Source organism: Nyctereutes procyonoides, unplaced genomic scaffold, assembly GCF_905146905.1.
Source record: "Nyctereutes procyonoides isolate TBG_1078 unplaced genomic scaffold, NYPRO_anot_genome, whole genome shotgun sequence".
In the NCBI taxonomy this organism is placed as follows: domain Eukaryota; kingdom Metazoa; phylum Chordata; class Mammalia; order Carnivora; family Canidae; genus Nyctereutes; species Nyctereutes procyonoides.
This window is the reverse complement of record NW_026575037.1, coordinates 11,359,462-11,379,734: the sequence shown is the minus strand read 5'-3', so window position 1 is coordinate 11,379,734 and position 20,273 is coordinate 11,359,462. Positions and strand designations below refer to the sequence as shown.

The following is a 20,273-nucleotide window of genomic DNA, read 5'->3' as shown; positions in this document are numbered from 1 at the left end:
GAATGAGAACATACACTGTTTGTCCTCCGATTGACTTACTTCACTCAGCATAATACCCTCCAGTTCCATCCACGTTGAAGCAAATGGTGGGTATTTGTCGTTTCTAATGGCTGAGTAATATTCCATTGTATACATACACCACATCTTCTTTATCCATTCATCTTTCCATGGGCACCGAGGCTCCTTCCACAGTTTGGCTATTGTGGACATGGCTGCTAGAAACATCGGGGTGCAGGTGCCCCAGCGTTTCATTGCATCTGAACCTTTGGGGTAAATCCCTAACAGTGCAATTGCTGGGTTGTAGGGCAGGTCTATTTTTAATTCTTTGAGGAACCTCCGCACAGTTTTCCAGAGTGGCTGCAAACAATCCAATCATGAAATGGGCAAAAGACATGAAGAGAAATCTCACAGAGGAAAACATAGACATGGCCAACGCACTGTTAGGGATTTACCCCAAAGATTCAGATGCAATGAAACGCCAGGACACCTGCACCCCGATGTTTCTAGCAGCAATGTCCACAGTAGCCAAACTGTGGAAGGAGCCTTGGTGTCCATAGAAAGATGAATGGATAAAGATGTGGTTTATGTATACAATGGAATATTACTCAGCCATTAGAAACGACAAATACCCACCATTTGCTTCGACGTGGATGGAACTGGAGGATATTATGCTGAGTGAATTAAGTCAATCGGAGAAGGACAAACAGTGTATGTTCTCATTCATTTGGGGAATATGAATAATAGTGAAAGGGAATATAAGGGAAGGGAGAAGAAATGTGTGGGAAATATCAGAAAGGGAGACAGAACATAAAGACTCCTAACTCTGGGAAATGAACTAGGGGTGGTGGAGGGGGAGGAGGCCGGGGGGTGGGGGTGAATGGGTGACGGGCACTGAGGGGGACACTTGACGGGATGAGCACTGGGTGTTATTCTGTATGTTGGTAAATTGAACACCAATAAAAATTAATTTATTAAAAAAAAGAACTGAGCCTTCTTCACAGGCTGATATTTGTAAGTTACAACCAGTGACATTGCTTTCCTCTTCTATCTCATAGCCAAAGACAAAGGAGAGAGAAGGAGAGGGCCTAAAACTAACAAAATTTGGGGCTGATAGTCTTGGGGAGATGGTCAGGCTGACATACTGTGCTAAGAGTTCAGGGAGGAGTTGGGGCTTCAGCCCCTCTAGTTTATCCCCAAATGATGTAGGGATATTTTGAGACATGTTGGTGCCTTTGGTGAGACTGATAAGCTTAGATACCTGTAAACATAGAAGCCCTTGCCCATCAGTTTCAAAGCTGGTTGCCTAGGTTGCAGTCCCTTCTCCAAGACAGTTACATAGAATTATCTATTAATTTTGAACACTCTTTATGCCCCCACTAAGTAATTTTTACCCCTAATCCTCATATCCTTAGGCCCCTCTACTTTTCCCAGTTCAAGAGTTTAGGCAAATCCAAAGCTGTTTGTCCTTCTAAAAAGGCTTCAAGTCTTTGCTCTTTCTAAATCCATGTAGAAATAAATAATATGGGGTGCCTGGGTGGTTCAGGGGGTTGAGTGTCTGATTCTTGGCTCAGGTCATGACCTCAGGATCTTGGGATCCAGCCTGGCCAGGTCTGCACTCAGTGGGGAGTCTGCTTGAGGATTCCGTCTCTCCCTCTCCTTCTGCTCCTTCCTGCTCATATTTTTTCTCTCTCTTCAAATAAATAAATAAATCTTTTAAAAAAGAAATAAATAATGTAATGCAAAAGTAAATGCCTTTTAATATCATAGACTTTGGCCTTTGTATGTAGACAAAATAACTCCCAGGTTGGGGCAGGGCAGACTGAAAAGATTGATGAATCTTACAGTTTAGTCTATTCTGGGTGTTTTTCTGTAAGGCAAGTTGATTTAGTGGAATGAATTTAAGAATTAATATCTCTTGAAATAGGAAATCAATGGAACCTTCTTCCCCTGTGGCTACAGTTGGACTGTGACATATTTGTGAAGAGAAACTCTACCTCTTTGGCTATTTCTTAGCTTTTTTTTGCAGGTCTTTGGTCAGACACCATTTTACACTGTTGAAAATTCACAGTGGAGCTTGTGGCCAGAAATACCTTATGACTTGGTAAGATTCTTGAATGGCAGAGGGTTTGGGATGGGGAGAGAGGAAGCTAAATTTGAAGTGTGGATTGAGAGATGGAGAGATAAAAGGAAGAGGAGGCCCAGAAGGTGACTCTGAAAGAAACTATAAAGCAGGTGAGTAGGACCTTGCAAACAGCATCAAGCCAAGTAGACATTTCTCCTTTTTGTGTTTTACCACATGGGCAGACAATTGCTGGTGAGTTCTCTCCTCTATATCTAGTCTATGGTCAGCAAGTGATATTCACCTTTCATGTCCACTGTGGTCATTGGGTGGGAAATGCTTGGGACACCATTTGGAGAACTCTGGGGCCACATCTCAGCAAGAAGGAGTCTGAGAGTTGATTGGCAATGCTTTCCATGGGTGCAGGATAGAAGTGGCAGCCCCTGAGCCACCTAGTGATTATTTGCACTATAAGTTATAGCTTAAGGTAAGGTGCCAATCTGCAATTCCTAATGACTACCCTACAGTTCTACTTCAGAAACATGTCTTTTCCTAATCTTTTTATCTCTTTATATGTTTTCCTTGTCTATTGTCTTTCTCCTTTCCTTTCCTCCTTTGGGTTCCCTTTTTCCACTATGTAGACCTTAGACTTACAACGACTTCTGCATGCTCTATAAGTGGCATGTGGGATCACAAAGACCACTCTAACCCATACTTACAACAAGATTTTGTTTTTCTCTGAGACCTGGAGAGCTGAGAAAGATACTCCCCTCTGCTTCTTATATTTGATTTCTCTAGGAAAGTCCTGAAACTTAAAATCTTTATTTTATTGAGAGAGAAGAAATCACCACCACCACCACCACCACAGAAATACAAAGAATTATAAGAGACTACTATGAAAAATTATATGCCAAAAAATTGGACAGCCCAGAAGAAATGGATAAATTCATAGAAACATATAATTTCTAAAGCCAAATCAAAAAGAAATAGAAAATCTGAACAGAACAATCATTAGTAATGAAATTGAATTGGTGATCATAAAATTTCTAACAAAAGTTCAGAACCAGATGGACTCACAGGTGAATGCTATCAAATGTTTAAAGAAGAGTTAATACCTATTCTCCTCAAAGTATCCTAAAGAATAGAAAAGGAAGGAAAGTTTCCAAATACCTCCTACAAAGTCAGCATTACTCTGATACCAAAACTAGACAAAGCCTACCAAAAGGGAGAACTACAGGCGAATATCTCTGATGAACATAGATGGCAAAAATCTCTAACAAAATATTAGCAAACGGGAATCAGCAATACATTAAAAGGATCATCTACTGTAATAAAGTGAGATTTATTTTGTGGATGCAAGGATGGTTCAGTGTTTGCAAATAATCAACATGATAACATCATATTAACAAAATGACAGATAAAAATCATATGATGATCTTAATAGATGCAGAAAAGGCATTTGACAAAATTCAACATCCATTCATGTTAAAAACTCTCAACAAAGTTGGTTTAAAAGGAACACACCTCAACATAATAAAGGCTATATGTGACAAACCCATGGCTAACATCATACTTGATGGTGAAAAATTGAAAGTTTTTCCCCTAAGATCAAGAATAAGACAAGAATGTCCACTCTTAACCACTTTTATTTAACTTAGTACTGTAAGTCCTAACCACAGCAATCAGATAAAAAAATAAAAAGCATCCAAATTGGTAAGGAAGAAGTAAAATTGTCACTATTTGAAGATGACATGATATATATAAAGCCTTAACCAATCCATCAAAAAAAATGTTAGAAGAAATAAATGGATTCTGTAAAGTTTCAGGATACAAAATTAATAAACAGAAATCTGTTGTGTTTCTATACACTAATAATGAAATAGAAAGAGAAATTAAGAAAGCAATTGCATTTACAATTGTATCAAAAAGGATAAGATACCTAGGAATAAACTTAATCGAGAAGGTGAAAGATCTATACTCTGAAAACTATAAAACACTGATGAAAGAAATTGTAGATGGCACAAACAAATGGAAAGACATACCCTCATGGATTGGAAGAATTAATATTGTTTAAAGGTCCATAATACCCAAAGCAATCTACAGATGCAATGCAATTCCTATCAAAACACCAATAGTATTTTTACAGAACTAGAACAAATAATCCTAAAATTTATATAGAACCACAAAAGACTCCAGAAAGCCAAAGCAATCTTGCAAAGAAGAACAAAGCTGAAGGTATCAGAATCCTAGATTTTAGGATATACTACAAATTTGGGGCACCTGAGTGGCTCCATCAGTTAAATGTCTGCCTTTGGCTCAGATCATGATCCCAGGGTCCTGGAATGGAGCCCTACCTTGGGCTCTCTGCTCAGTGAGGAGCCTTCTTCTCCCTCTCCCTCTGCCTACCACTCTGCCTACTTGTGCTCTTCTCTCTCTGTCAAATAAATAAATAAATAAATAAATAAATAAATAAATAAATAAATTTAAAATTTAAAAATAAAATAAAATATACTACAAAGCGATAGCAATCAAAACAGTATGGCACTGACACAAACATGGGCACATATATCAATGTGGGTAGATCTATGGCTAAATCTATCTATAGGTCTATCCATAGTATATAAAGCCCAGAAATAAACCCACACTTGTATGGTCAATTAATCTATAACAAAAGGGAGAAGAAAATACAATAGGGAAAAGATAATCTCTTCAATAAATAATGTTGAAAAAACTGGAGAGCTACATGCAAATGAATGAAAGTACTTTCTAATACTATACACAAAAATCAACTCAAAATGGATCAAAGACCTAAATGTGAGACCTGAAACCATAAAAATCCTAAAAGAAAGCATAGGCAGTAATCTCTTTGATATCAGCCTTAACAACATATTTGTGGGTATGTCTCCTCAGGCAAAGGAAACAAAAGCAAAAATAAACCATTGAGACTATGCCAAAATAAATACCTTTTGCATAGCAAAAGCTAGTGAAAGAAGAAGATATTTGCAAGTGATGTATATATAATAAAGGGTTAATATCCAAAAGATATAAAGAACTATACAACTCAACACCAAAACCAGTCCAATTAAAAATGAGCAGAAGACCCAAATAGGGGATGGATCCCTGGGTGGCGCAGCGGTTTGGCGCCTGCCTTTGACCCAGGGCGCGATCCTGGAGACCCGGGATCGAATCCCACGTCGGGCTCCCTGCATGGAGCCTGCTTCTCCTTCTGCCTGTGTCTCTGCCTCTCTCTCTCCCTCTCTCTCTCTCTCTGACTATCATAAATAAAATAAATAAATAAATAAATAAATAAATAAATAACAATTAAAAAAATAGAAGACCCAAATAGACATTATTTCCAACAAAGATGTACAGATGAGGGTGCCTGGGTGGCTCAGTTAAGGGTTGGACACATGATTTCAGCTGAGGTGAGGGTCTCAGGATCATGAGATTGAGCCCTATGTAGGGCTCTGTTCTCAGCATGGAGTCGGCTTGAGATTGTCTGCCTCTCACTCTCCCTCTGCTCCTCCCCCTACTAGAGCCCCTCCCCCTCTCATTAAAATAAATAAATCTTTTTAAAAAGATGTACAGATGGCCAATATACATATGAAAAGATGTTAAGTAACATGAATCATCAAGAAAATGTAAATCAAAACTACAATAAGATACCACCTCCTACCTGTCAGAATGACAAGAAATAACAAATGTTGGTGAGGATGTAAATTGGTACAACCACTGTGGAAAACAGTATGGAGATTCCTCAAAAAATCAAAACTAGAACTGCCATAAAATCCAGTGATTCCACTACTGGGTATTTACCCAAAGAAAATGAAAATACTAATTTGAAAAGATACGCACACCTATGTTTATGCATTATTTACAATACCACAAAATATGGAAGCACCCTAAGTGTCCATCAATAGATGAATGGATAAAGATGTACTATAAATATACAATGGAACATTACTCAGCCATAAAAAAGAATGAGATCTTGCAATTTGTGACAACATGGATGGGACTAGAGGATATTATGCTAAGTGAAATAAATCTTTAAAAGCAAATACTGTATGATTTCACTTATATGTGGAATCTAAAAAACAAAACAAATGAACAAATAAAAGCAGAAACAGATCAGATCCATAAATACAGAGAACAAACTGCTGGTTGCCAGATAGGAAGTGGATGGGAGGATGAAAAAAATGGAGGAAGAGGAGTGAGAGATACAGGTAAAAAGAAAAGTTATATCCTTCTCCCTTCTCTGGTGGCTCAATCCCTCAAGGATCCAACCTGTACTCTAAATAGTATTAAGTATAAGTCTTTGTTTTTGTACATGTTGTGTATTTGATATGGGTTAGAAACTTGTGAGAAATTGTAAGTGTGCTTGCAAAGAAGCAAGTTGAATAGAGTTATGACTTGACATCATAGATCGAAATCTCTTCTGCTTCTCTTCTACCTGGCAAGACTTAGATCTTTAACAACTTCCCTCAGGGATAAGGAAATTTTTTGATAAAAGACCAGGGCTTTTGTTCCTACCAATTCATTCACTCGTTTACGAGCCTCAGCTCAAGTCTTTGCTCTCCTTTGATACTACTTTTAATCAAATGCGTATCCTGTGGGCCAGATACTGCAGGTATGAAGTTATTTATTGCCCCTTGCTAAGCTTCATTACTTAGTAGTTCAGTTCCATTTCTCTTTTCTGTTCTCATTTTGTTTGGACTCTAGATTCCAAAGTACAAAGGATTATTGACCTGGTTGGAAAAATACCGGTTACCCTTCTTCTGTAAAACCAACTTGTGTCTCCATTACATTCTCTGTCAGGAGCTCATCAGTTTCATTAAGTCCCCAGAAGGAGGTAAGCATGAGTGGAGAAATATGGGAAACCAGGTTGCATAATGATCCTGTGCGTATTCTATAAGATACTGACTACCCATGTACCCTTAGATGTGAGGGTGGCTCAGCTTGTAATGCAGCAGTAGGTGAAATCTTAGACTGAAAAATTGGTACCTAAAGGAATAAGCAAGAATTAGATAGGTTGTATGTGTTATTTGTCTCACTGCAGCCAAAAATGAGAGAATTACTGGTGGACACAGAACATGGTGAAATTGCCTAAAATATATCTGGAATCAAACATAGCTCACTACCTTCATTGCTACCACTTGGTCTAAGTCACCATCATTTCTCACCTGCCTACTGAAATCATCTCTTAATTAGTCTCCCTCCTTCTGCTCTTTTTCTGCTCACAGCAGCCAGAGAGCCTTTTAAAACTTAATTCAGATCATGTCACTCCTCTGCTTGCTACTCCCTACCCCTACCAATGGCTTCTGTCTCAGTATGAAATCTAGTGCCCCTGCAATGGCCTTCAGGGTCCTATATGTGTGATTCCATTACTTTCAGGACTTCATCTGCTCCTACTCCCCCGACCCCCACCCTGCTTACTTACTCCATTTCAGTTATATTTGGTCTGCTTGCAGTTCCTCAAATATGCTGTACACATTCTCACTTCAGGGCTTTGCATTGACTATTCACTGTCTGGAATGCTCTTTCTGTATATATACACATTGGCTCCCTCTCTCACCTCTTCAGATCTCTGTGCAAATCTCACCTCCAAGGTGGAGGTTACCCTGATGACCCTAATGTCCCAACCCCCTTTACCCTCTCTTATTTTTTCATTTTGTACTTCTTACAATGTTCTCATGTTCTGTCTCCCTCTCTGATATTTCCCACTCATTTTTTCTCCTTTCCCCTTTATTCCCTTTCACTATTTTTTATATTCTCCAAATGAATGAGACCATATGTTTGTCCTTCTCTGATTGACTTATTTTACTCAGCATAATACCTTCCAGTTCCATCTACATCGAAGCAAATGGTGGATATTTGTCGTTTCTAATGGTTGAGTAATATTCCATTGTATACATAGACCACATCTTTTTTATTCATTCATCTTTATTTTTTTCTTTTTTTAATAAATTTATTTTTTATTGGTGTTCAATTTGTCAACATATAGAATGACACCCAGTGCTCATCCAGTCAAGTGCCCACCTCAGTGCCCACCACCCAGCCACCCCCACTCCCTGCCCACCTCCCCTTCCACCACCCCTAGTTCATTTCCCAGAGTTAGCAGTCTTTCATGTTCTGTCTCCCTTTATGATATTTCCCACTCATTTTTTCTCCTTTCCCCTTTATTCCCTTTCACTATTTTTTGTATTCCCCAAATGAATGAGACCATATAATGATTGTCCATCTCCAATTGACTTATTTCACTCAGCATAATACCATCCAGTTATTACTCAGCCGTTAGAAATGACAAATACCCACCATTTGCTTTGGATGGTGTTTTTAATTTGTGGATTGTACTATGTTTGTGGGTCCCTCATTTTATGCATGTCACTACTGGGTCTGTTTCCTACCTTTAAAAGTAGATAACCCAACTCATTGAACTGGCCACCATTTTTCCTCACTCTGACTGAATGGAGGTCTAGCTGTCTGCAAGGCTGAGAGAGGTACTGGGGGAAGAGCTCATTCTCTCTCTCTCTCTCTTCTCTCTCATCATGGACTTTTCATGGCAGCCAAGATGATGAGATGGAGAAAAGCAGACCAGTGGCTACTCCAGAAGTGCATTGGTGGAGTCAGGGGGATGTGGCGCTTCTGTACCTACCTCAACAGCAGTACAGGTAGGTTCTTGGAGTTGTTTCTGGAAACTTTGAAAGTTGTTAGCAGCTTCCAGGATGCCCCAGAGCACTTATTGATTGTAATGAATGTGCATGGGAAATAAAATGTTTTATATTCTTGTTTGGGTTAAGGTCTTTGAAAATAGGCCCACAGTATAGGTTAGGGCAAAAGTAATCAGAGTCCCTTTCTTTTTTTATCCATCCATCCATCTATCCATCCATTAATTTAACAGTGTTTGTTGAACACTACTGTATGGCAGCCACTATGAACAAGAGCCATAAATCCCCACTTAATAAAGCTATTACAGGCACACCTGGTTGGCTCAGTGGTTGAGCATCTACCTTTGGCTCAGAACCTGATCCCAGAATCCTAGGATCAAGTCCTGCATCAAGCTCCCGCAGGGAGTCTGTTTCTCCCTCTGCCTATGTCTCTGCCTGTCTCTGTGTCTCTCATGAATAAATAAATAAAATATTAAAAAAAAATAAAGCTGCCACAATGTGGGGAGACAGACAAGGAACAAGTAAATAAACAAATCCTGATAGCACAAATGTTGGGATCCACTGTTTTCTGTTCTGGTAGATCCAGTGGTTTTTGAGTGCTGGAAGGTCAGCAGCCAGCACTGGCTGACACTCCAGTTTAGCAGCATTAAGTTTTATTTAAGGGCAAGCCCTATTTTAAGGGTGAAATCCTGGATTTCCAGGAAGCAGGTAGGCAAGAACTAGACAGACTATCTTTTATGTCATTCAGACTTCAGCTTGGCAAAATTTTGAAACAGAGAATGTAGTCCTTGGCACCTTTAGGCTCAATTATTCTTCTAGCAGCTCTTGGTCCATGATAGAGCAAATGTTCTTTTTGGATAAAACTCAAATGTCTCATGATCCATTCTCAGAGTCTTGCAGTTTTCCCTAAGGTGACAGTTTTTCTCACAACAGCAACAAAAGTCACAAAAGATCCTTACCCATTAAGTCCCTTTTCCCTTTTCCCCATGCTTCCATCTGACTCTACATTATAACATTACTAGAGATGATGACTTAACCCAAAGAAGTGACTAATGATGATGTTGGAGGAAATAGAGCAGGCTGGTGGCAGGGTATGGTGTCAGCTGCTACACGCAGATGCAACCACTGAAGGGGCAGGATTGGACTGCAGCTCTGTGCTTACCCTTTCTAATCTGTAGGTGAAGAGCTGGTGGATTTCTGGATCCTTGCTGAGAGGATTTTGAGCATTGATGAGATGGACCTGGAAATGAGAGACCACTATCTGTCCCTTCTCCTTGTACTGAAGGCTACCCATCTGCAGGAAGGCTCAAAAGTAGTAACTCTCTGCAACATGAACATCAGTAAGAATTATAAAGCATATCTGAAGTGAAATCATGGAGGGATATAACAAAGAAATCAAATCAGTGTCTAATAACTCTCAGTCTCTCATTTTGTAGACTGCTACCTTCTCCATTTTCTATGTATCCAGGGATGCCATTGGGAACCCTTAACAAGGAGGGTTTGCAAGAGGCAAGTTATCCTTAAGCTGGTGTGGGCTTCTTCCTGAGATATTACTCTCCAGTGAAGATTGGCTGGAAGGAGGAGGAGGAATTAGGACAGGGTAATTAAACAGCTCCTACATCTTCTGAGACTGTATTGTTTGTCTTTTCAAAATTGAGATTCCCTAGAACAAACTACAGCCTATCAGCCAAATAATGCACGTAGCCTATGAGCTAAAAATGTTTTTATATTTTTAAAGGGTTAAGGAAGAAGGCTATGCAGCAGCACCTGCGTACAGTTCTCAAATACTAATATATTCACTATCTGGCCTTTTACAGGTTTGCCAGCCTCTCCTCAGAACATCAGATTCACCTAAATTTATTTATTTATTAAGGAGACATTCCTAACCCAAATATAATTGTGTTCCAGAAGATTTGCTGTTTGGGATTGGTCACACTCCTCTATTTATAGTGATAATTGAGAATTTATGACATTAAAATCAGGGCTAGTAATGACTTTTTCAAATTATCTGGTCTAAATCCTTTCATGCAGGCAGATGTGACTCTAAGAAATCTCATTCTGAGATACATGTCTCTTCTTAAATATATATTTTTGTGCCTTTTGCTCTTCTTTACAATAACATCTAATTTTCTAAGAAATAATTCAAGGAATCCCATAAACTGGCTTATTTCTATGGGGAAGAAGGAAGGTAATCAAAGAAAGGGGTCACTATTCCCTGAGAAAACCCTAAAAATGTTTTTACTATATATTCATACTGTCCACACCCCAGGATTGCATGAAGAACAAATAAAATGCTATACACAATGACATTTGGAAAAATTCAAAAAAACACACCCAACATTATTTTCATCCTTCATGTCTCTCTATTCTTTCCAGAGTCCCTCCTGAACCTCTCCATCTGGCATCCCAACCAGTCAACCACCAGGAGGGAGATCCTGAGCCACATGCAGAAAGTGTCTCTGTTCAAACTTCAGAGCTATTGGCTCCCCAACTTTTACATCCATGCCAGGACGATTATGGCCAAGGAGGAATCATGCCAAGGTTTGATGCAGGAATATGAGACTCGCCTGTGCACTGTTTGCTGTACTCATGTAGGAGGACTCCCTCTAAACATGAGCATCAAGAAGTGCCATCACCCCCAGAAACAGTACTCGAGCAGGAAGACCAAGAGGAGGATGTGGCGATTGATAGACCATGGCTCTACTCTGGAAATGGATACTAAGCCAGATGCCAACATTATTCCACCCCAGGAGATGTGTTCTAAGGAGGACGTATACAAATACCTACAAATGCCTTCCCCAAAAGTGACTTCTTCAAAAGAGCGAATAATCAGTTCCCTGGAAAAGGATATTCTCTGTGCCAGGAAGTCCAGCATGAAGAAGAAATCCAAAAGCCACCTCCACATGGAGGGCCTCTTTGAGACAGCATTCTCTACACATCTGAGGACTGTCACCCCCATCATCAATCACTCCCCCCAGATGACTATCAAGAAGTCCATTAAGCAAAGCATTTCCTTAGGGTACACCCACTGGGCCTTGAGTGCTGATGCCTATGCAGGGAGTCCCTTCCGGGACCACCTGAAAAAGCAGGATTTGAAAGTGGAGATCCAACTCCTGGACCTCTGGCAGGAGCTGCACCATTTCCTCAGTGTCCTGATGAGTACCAGGAAGACTGGGAATGCCACCTTTCGGCACATGCTGGGCAACCGAATTTGTGAGCTCTATCTGAATGAACAGATTGGTCCATGCCTACCACTCAAATCACAAACCATTGAAGGCCTGAAGGAGATGCTGCCTTCTGGGGAAGTAAACCCCTGGATACCCAGAGCCCAGAGAGAGATCTGCAAGGTAGGCTAAGCCCCACAGAAATGGATTAGTATCTGGAAGATTAGGTCAAGACTGACCAAAAACCCTATTTGGTCATCTAGACTGGTTAAGTTAATGATATAATATATCAAAGAGTTGGTTGATCTCTTAGGAAAAAACTATGCGAATTCCCAAGAAACAGCTAAAAATCCAAAATAGAATAGAAGTGGCATAGTGGTCAACATCCACTTTTTATTTCTTCCTTAATTTCCCCTTGTGTGGAATCTCCCAAATCTATGAAACCTCAGAGTTCTACTGAAGAAAGTTCTAAGAATTCTGTTCTAAACATTATATATTGAAATGCAGGGTCTCCCTTTCCTAGACTAGCCATCAAGGAAATGGGCCAGTTGGTAGGAGTTTGTTCTTATCCCAAAACATTAGATAAAAGCATTCAACTATCCTGAAGACTCACAGGAGATAAGGGCCATAGCCTGACTATTGTATGGTCAAGATCTTGGCAGAAAACAAATGGAAGAATCGAATTGAGTAATAGATTAAAGCCAACACAAGGAACTGCTTACAAAGGAAAGGGCAGGAGGGTAGGGAAAACCACAGGAGATAAGATAATACCTCAGGCCAGTAAGGCTGGGTCACTTTTTTCCCTCCAAGGTCTGAAGAATTGAGAAGAGGAAGCAGTTTTCAGAACCAGGAGAGAAAGAGCTATATGGTATGGGACACTTGGCAGGAACTCTAATTGTCAGAAGAAGTGTATAGCCATTCCTCAGTGATATGGCCAAAAAGGGTCAAGGGGAATAGCTAATCCCAAGCTCACTCTCCTCCTGCTTTCTCATCTCCTACTAGGTCTTTTAATTAGATCAGTCCAACCTGAGGTCAAGGAGGTCTATACAGGTTAATTTTCCAAGGCACAAGCAGGGTGAAGAAGGATAGAGAGTAGATCTGGAAGAGCAGGTGTATATAAACAACTTCTTTAGTGCATTAAATAAAATGTGTTTGCCTTATAAAGCATGTTCCCACCCATTACCTCTTTTAGGCTTCTTAGAACCTCTGAGAGGCAGAGTAGTTCTGTTGCCTCTGTTGTACAATTGAGGTAAATGAGACTCCTAGAGGGTTAAGTGGGTTAGCCCAAAAGCACACAGCAGGTTAGTGGAGAAACCAGGAGGTCTTGGTTCTAAGTCTAGCACAATTTCCAGTACATCTTAGTTATCCATAGCTGCACATTGAGTAGTGTATGACCAAATCAATCCGGTGGGTACACAGCCAAAGCTCTTCTTTGCATAGTTCTTTAGTGAAAGGCCAGAGGCCCCACTTTTCTTTGTGTAAGTATTTGGAATTAGAGGCTTATCCTGGGGCTGTGCTTCCTGGATTAGCAGATACACACAGAAAAGCCCCCTGCCTGGACCTTGGTCTTCAGCAAAGATATTGATGGTATTTGTATTAGGTAAGACTAGCTATCACAGTTTCTCAGGTTAAAAATCTTGATATCATCCATGGCTTGCCCTTTTGTCTCATACCCATGTCTAGTCCTGTGAATCCTGTTGAATCCAGTTGGTTCAACCTTAAAAATATATCCAGAATCTGGCATTCTTCCCCTTCCCTGTTACAACCACTCTTGTCCAAGCCCCATCCAGTGTTATCTGGGTTACTACAGTGGCCTCCTAACTGATGCCTATGGATTTGTCCTTGCAGATGACAAGAAGGCTCATTTCCACACTGGCAGGGTGATCTTGCAAAAGCATAAGTTGTGTAATTTAACTGAAAATAAGTAAAAGGAAGTAATTGGGGACGTTGAAAACAGATGGCTTTCTGTCTTCAGTAAAATCCAAGGTCCTTGCCCAAACTGACAAGGCCTACATATCTCTCCTGGACGCATCACTCCAGCCATGCCAGGTATATTGCCAGCTCAGTAGCAGTGCTCCCACTGTGTGTAATGTGCAGATGCTCATGCAGCTGTGCCCCCACTCCTTCAGCTGTGTTTGCTCAAGTTATCTCAGTGAGGCCTTCCTTACCCACTCTATATAAAATTTCATCCCATCCCCATTTTATTTTTCTCCTTAGCACTTATCATCATTATCCAGATCTAACATCCATCCTTACATACATACATACACTCTGTGTGAGTGTGTGTATAATACATGTGTAATCCTTACAATGTACATATATGCATATGTGCATACCATATACATCTGTTATGTATACATATGCTCATATTATTTTTCAGATGCATAATATTATGTATATATGTTTAACTTATTTTGCTTATTTTCTTTCTCCTTATGAGGGTGGGGATTTTCATGTTTTTTCAGTACTGTCTCCCCCAAATCTGGAACACTACCTTGGGGTATGGTATTCAGTGCTTGATAGTACAGATAGACATTCATACTCAATAGATGTTGGTTGAACCAATCAACCCAGTTAGCAATGGCCCCTCTTTGGCCTTGCCCAAGACTCTTTTTGCTTGTTGGAGACAAATAGATTCTATGAGAACTTGGATTTTTATCCATCTCTTCAACCAACTTCCAATTATCCAGTCAACCTTTGTAAAGTGCCAATAGCATGCCCGCTGATATGTTCATTTCCTGACTTCTGGCTCAACAATGTAGAAACACAGTCTACAAGGAGTAGGAGGACAAGTTTTAAAAATTCTGGATGTGTCATTGTTTGGCTATGTGGTCTTGAACAAACCCAAAGTCTAAATTCTTGAATTTCCCTAGGTCTTTTAGTCCTCATATATAAAATGAGAATTGGGACAAAATCATATTTGATCATATTTGTTGGATTTAATAAGTTTACAGATACATTAACAATACTATAAAAGGAAATAGGTAGAGAGAAGTGGGTATGAACCCGGAAGACAGAACATCAGCTTAAAAATTTCCTTGGGTTCTAACCAAAGAGGGGAGGATTGAGAGAAGATACTGAAAATGGTGAGAGTAAGGGGTTCCATGAACACTGGAAAATATTTACTGCCTGGCCTCTTTTACACTGCTTTCAGGATGGTACAGAAGAGTTTAGCAAATTATGGACAAACTGAATTCTGAAGTAAACTCTGATACATTCTAATGAAAAATAATTATAGAAAAAATACATATATATTACAAATAGGTCAAATTTTAAAAAGTAATTATAGGTTAATAGGTCAAATTTTAAAAAGTATAGGTTAAGATATTGTTTTATTATATTTATTATTAGTAGTATTTTGCTACAAATCTGACTATTCTAATGGAAAATGTTCTATTAAGCATTGTTAAGATACCAATTAGATCACTTATTCACTAGCTATTAGAGTCATAAGTCTTTTAAACTAGAAGGAACATTAGTAGGATACCCCTTTCACACATGTTTATTTATTATTCATATTTTATATATGTATTTAGAGATTATATATTGGTCAATCATATTGTATTACAGTATATATTGTTAGTATTCAATCACTGAGCTGAATTTCCTTAGGAATATACTTCACTCCAGTTCCCCAGTTCTGATGAAGTTTCTAAAACTTGTACTCTTAGACTCAACTTCTGGCAGCATGACTGAGGTGGTTTGTAAAACCAGTCTTACATTATTTAAAAAGTATTGTTGTTGACTCATTCCCTGCAAAATAATGCCTAGACTACTTAGCAAGCATTCAAGTCCCTCGTGAAATCCCAACCAACCTTCACTGCCTCAACCCTTGCCACTACCTCACGCCTGAGCTCTTTGCAGAATGCTGCAGCTCACCCATGCTGGAGTACTCATCATTTCCAAACATGTCCTTTCCCATCTCTGTGCTTTTGCTTAAATTCTTCCTACTGCCTGGAATGCCCTTTACTCAACTTCCATATAGTAAGCTCCTACTTATCCTACAAAATGCAAATTCTGGTTTAAATTTCCTTGCCTTTATGAATTCTTTCTGGATTTCCCGGACTCAAAACAAAAATAAATGATCCCACGTTTCTGCTCCCAGAGAACTTTGTTCACCTTTGTATGGTAGCATGTGCTTTCCTGTGCTGCTCATCATGCTAGAAAGTGAGCTCCTTGAGAACAAGGTTTATAGCATATTAATCTGTGTATTCTCAGCCATTTGCATGTGCTTGGCAGATAGGAGGCCCTCAGAAACTATTTGTCAAATAAATGAATGAATGAAGGTGAGACTACAAAAAAATAAACCTAGCTAGCACTAACTCTTAGTTTTTTTGTTGTTATTGTTACTTTCTGTTTGTTTTAATGTGATGAAAGAACCATATGATCCTCGCAATAGATGCAGAGAAAGCATGTGACAAAATACAGCATCCGTTCCTGATCAAAACTCTTCAGAGTGTAGGGATAGAGGGAACATTCCTCAGCATCTTAAAAGCCATCTACGAAAAGCCCACAGCAAATATCATTCTCAATGGGGAAACACTGGGAGCCTTTCCCCTAAGATCAGGAACGAGGCAGGGATGTCCACTCTCACCACTACTATTCAATATAGTACTAGAAGTCCTAGCCTCAGCAATCAGACAACAAAAAGAGATAAAAGGCATTGAAATTGGCAAAGGAGTCAAACTCCCTCTTCGCCGATGACCTGACACTCTACATAGAAAACCCAAATGCCTCCACCCCAAGATTGCTAGAACTCATACAGCAATTTGGCAGTGTGGCAGGATACAAAATCAATGCCCAGAAGTCAGTGGCATTTCTATACGCTAACAATGAGACTGAAGAAAAAGAAATTAAGGAGTCAATCCCATTTACAATTGCACCCAAAAGCATAAGATACCTAGGAATAAACCTAACCAAAGAGGTAAAGGATCTATACCCTCAAAACTACAGAACACTTCTGAAAGAAATTGAGGAAGACACAAAGAGATGGAAAAATATTCCATGCTCATGGATTGGAAGAATTAATATTGTGAAAATGTCAATGCTACCCAGGGCAATTTACACATTTAATGCAATCCCTACCAAAATACCATGGACTTTCTTCAGGGAGTTGGAACAAATCATTTTAAAATTTGTGTGGAATCAGAAAAGACCCTGAATAGCCAGGGGAATATTAAAAAAGAAAACCATAGTTGGGGGCATCACAATGCCAGATTTCAGGTTGTACTACAAAGCTGTGGTCATCAAGACCGTGTGGTACTGGCACAAAAACAGACACATAGATCAATGGAACAGAATAGAGAATCCAGAAGTGGACCCTCAACTTTATGGTGAACTAGTATTCGACAAAGCAGGAAAGATTATCCACTGGAAAAAAAGACAGTCTCTTCAATAAATGGTGCTGGGAAAATTGGACATCCACATGCAAAAGAATGAAACTGGATCATTCTCTTACACCATACACAAAGATAAACTCAAAATGGATGAAAGATCTAAGTGTGAGACAAGATTCCATCAAAATCCTAGAGGAGAACACAGGCAACATTCTATTTGAACTTGGCCACAGTAATTTCTTGCAAGATACATTCATGAAGGCAAGAGAAACAAAAGCAAAAATGCATTATTGGGACTTCATCAAGATAAGACCTGTGCAGAAGATACCATCAACAAAACTCAAAGACAACCTACAGAATGGGAGAAGATATTTGCAAATGACCTATCAGATAAAGGGCTAGTTTCCAAGATCTATGAAGAACTTATTAAACTCAACAGCAAAGAAACAATCCAATCATGAAATGGGCAAAAGACATGAACAGAAATCTCACAGAGGAAGACATAGACATGGCCAACATGCACATGAGAAAATGCTCTGCATCACTTGCCATCAGGGAAATACAAATCAAAACCACAATGAGATACCACCTCAAACCAGTGAGAATGGGGAAAATTAACAAGACAGGAAACAAATGTTGGAGAGGATGTGGAGAAAAGGGAACCCTCTTGCACTGTTGGTGGGAATGTGAACTGGTGTAGCCACTCCGGAAAACTGTGTGGAGGTTCCTCAAAGAGTTAAAAAATAGGTCTGCCCTACCACCCAGCAATTGCACTGCTGGGGATTTACCCCAAAGATACAGATGCAGTGAAATGCCGGGACACCTGCACCCCAATGTTTCTAGCAGCCATGTCCACAATAGCCAAACTGTGGAAGGAGCCTCAGTGTCCATCGAAAGATGAATGGATAAAGAAGATGTGGTCTGTGTATACAATGAAATATTACTCAGCCATTAGAAACGACAAATACCCACTATTTGCTTCGACGTGGATGGAACTGGAGGGTATTATGCTGAGTGAAATAAGTCAATCGGAGAAGGACAAACATTATATGGTCTCATTCATTTGGGGAATATAAAAAATAGTGAAAGGGAATAAAGGGGAAAGGAGAGAAAATGAGTGGGAAATATCAGAGAGGGAGACAGAACATGAGAGACTCCTAACTCTGGAAAATGAACAAGGGGTGGTGGAAAAGGAGGTGGGTGGGGGTGGGGGTGACTGGGTGACAGGCACTGAGGGGGGCACTTGATGGGATGAGCACTGGGTGTTATGCTATATGTTGGCAAATTGAACTCCAATTAAAAAAATAAAATTAAAAAAATATTCTTCAGAAGTGAGTAAGGTCTTGGAGTGTGAGATACTAAGAGAATACACTTTAAAAGAAGACCCTTAAAAGAAAGAAAGAAAGAAAGAAGAAAAGAAAGAAAGAAAGAAAGAAAGAAAGAAAGAAAGAAAGAAAGAAAGAAAGAAAGAATATTCTTGGTTTTTAGGACCATTTTGAGAATCAAATGAGATGGTACTTTATTTAGAAAAGAACAAGGGAGTACAAAGATGCCAAGTAATTGTCTTTAAGTAAATTGCCAGAAAGGGGAGTTTAGGTACCTCCCAGAGTGAGACCCAGCGCCCGCTCCTACTCCCAGCGGGCCTTCGTCCCCGCCATGGCTGAGCTAATCCAGAAGAAGCTACAGGGAGAAGTGGAGAAATATCAGCAGCTACAGAAGGACTTGAGTAAATCCATGTCGGGGAGACAGAAGCTTGAGGCGCAGCTAACAAAATAATATCGTGAAGGAGGAGCTGGCCCTGCTAGATGGATCCAACGTGGTCTTTAAACTTCTGGGCCCTGTGCTGGTCAAACAGGAGCTGGGAGAGGCTCGCGCCACAGTGGGGAAGAGGCTGGACTATATCACAGCTGAAATTAAGCGATACGAATCCCAGCTCCGGGACCTTGAGCGGCAGTCAGAGCAACAGAGGGAGACCCTGGCTCAGCTGCAGCAGAAGTTCCAGAGGGCCCAGGCAGCCAAGGCAGGGGCTTCTGGGAAGGCCTGACCCCATGGAGGGGGCGGGGAGGGAATGAGGCAGCTCAAGGGTCTATGCTGTAGCTAATAAAATGTGAAAACCACCCCCCCCAAAAAAAATAATATCAACTACCATTCTCTGAGATTGAGAAGGAGACTGCACGAACTGCCATATTCAGAGACACATAGATTGTCTTGTGGTTGAATCAGAGAATCCAGAATCTGCAGCCTGCTTTTCTCCCACGTGAACACTGGCACAAGAGATGCAGCAAACAGCAGCACCTTATAACACTTATGTCCTCTTTGGATTTCAGATGCTCAGCTCCTGGTATGATGAATTCCTGGATGAAGAGGACTACTGGTTTCTCATTTTTACAGTAGGAGGGACCTTGAGTTGGGGAGAAATCATGAGGTTGTGGGGAGAACAAGAGTAACTGCTCCCTTAGAAGCCTTATTTGTCAAAGTAAATGAAATTTTTATTTTTCCTAGAGGCCACTAGGTGTTGACAAGGTCCCTGATGTTCTAAAGATAAACCTTAAGGAAAAAGACTCAAGTGCAATAGCTGATTTTGAAGAAGTCACATTCAAATAGAATTTCTTCCTTATAGAAATGGATTTAATTAGAAGAGGGTGGAGGGGTGGTGTGTAAAGGAGCAATGGTTCTTAACAAAATGAAAGCAATCAGCAGCATAAATGACATGTGACGAGGAAGCACAGGGGACTGGGCTGTTAAAAAATCTTGCTTCTCGTCTAGCTCCTATAGCAGGTGCTCTCTGCCCTCATCCTCTTCTCTTAGACCACGTTCAGCAGCAGCAGATGGCATAAAAAAGGATCTATAAATAAAGAAGAGAACATTCTTCTTTATAAGAGGTGTGAGGAATCCCTGGAGTTAAGCCAGGGTTTGGCTAACATGGAGAAAATGGATTCTATGCAATGGCAAAAGATAGCTACTGAGGACCTGAGACAATGCGGGTCTCTCCAGGTAGAACTGAACTCTCCAGTGTTCCAAGCAGGTAAGGGCAGTCACCATAATTTTT

General features: G+C 40.0%; 1 protein-coding gene and 1 pseudogene across 1 annotated transcript in view; both read left to right on the top strand.

Moving 5' to 3' along the window:
• The window catches only part of RGSL1 (regulator of G protein signaling like 1), a 66,162-nt gene that overhangs the window by 5,195 nt on the left and 40,694 nt on the right, over positions 1–20,273 (top strand). Inside the window, exons 3-9 of the mRNA XM_055319032.1 lie at positions 2,027–2,101; positions 6,779–6,908; positions 8,623–8,727; positions 9,903–10,064; positions 11,101–12,071; positions 19,552–19,614; positions 20,033–20,249. Of these exons, the coding sequence (XP_055175007.1) occupies positions 2,027–2,101; positions 6,779–6,908; positions 8,623–8,727; positions 9,903–10,064; positions 11,101–12,071; positions 19,552–19,614; positions 20,033–20,249 (1,723 nt within the window). The remainder of the gene's footprint in view (positions 1–2,026; positions 2,102–6,778; positions 6,909–8,622; positions 8,728–9,902; positions 10,065–11,100; positions 12,072–19,551; positions 19,615–20,032; positions 20,250–20,273) is intronic.
• Positions 18,823–19,276, top strand: LOC129505948 (prefoldin subunit 6-like; annotated as a pseudogene).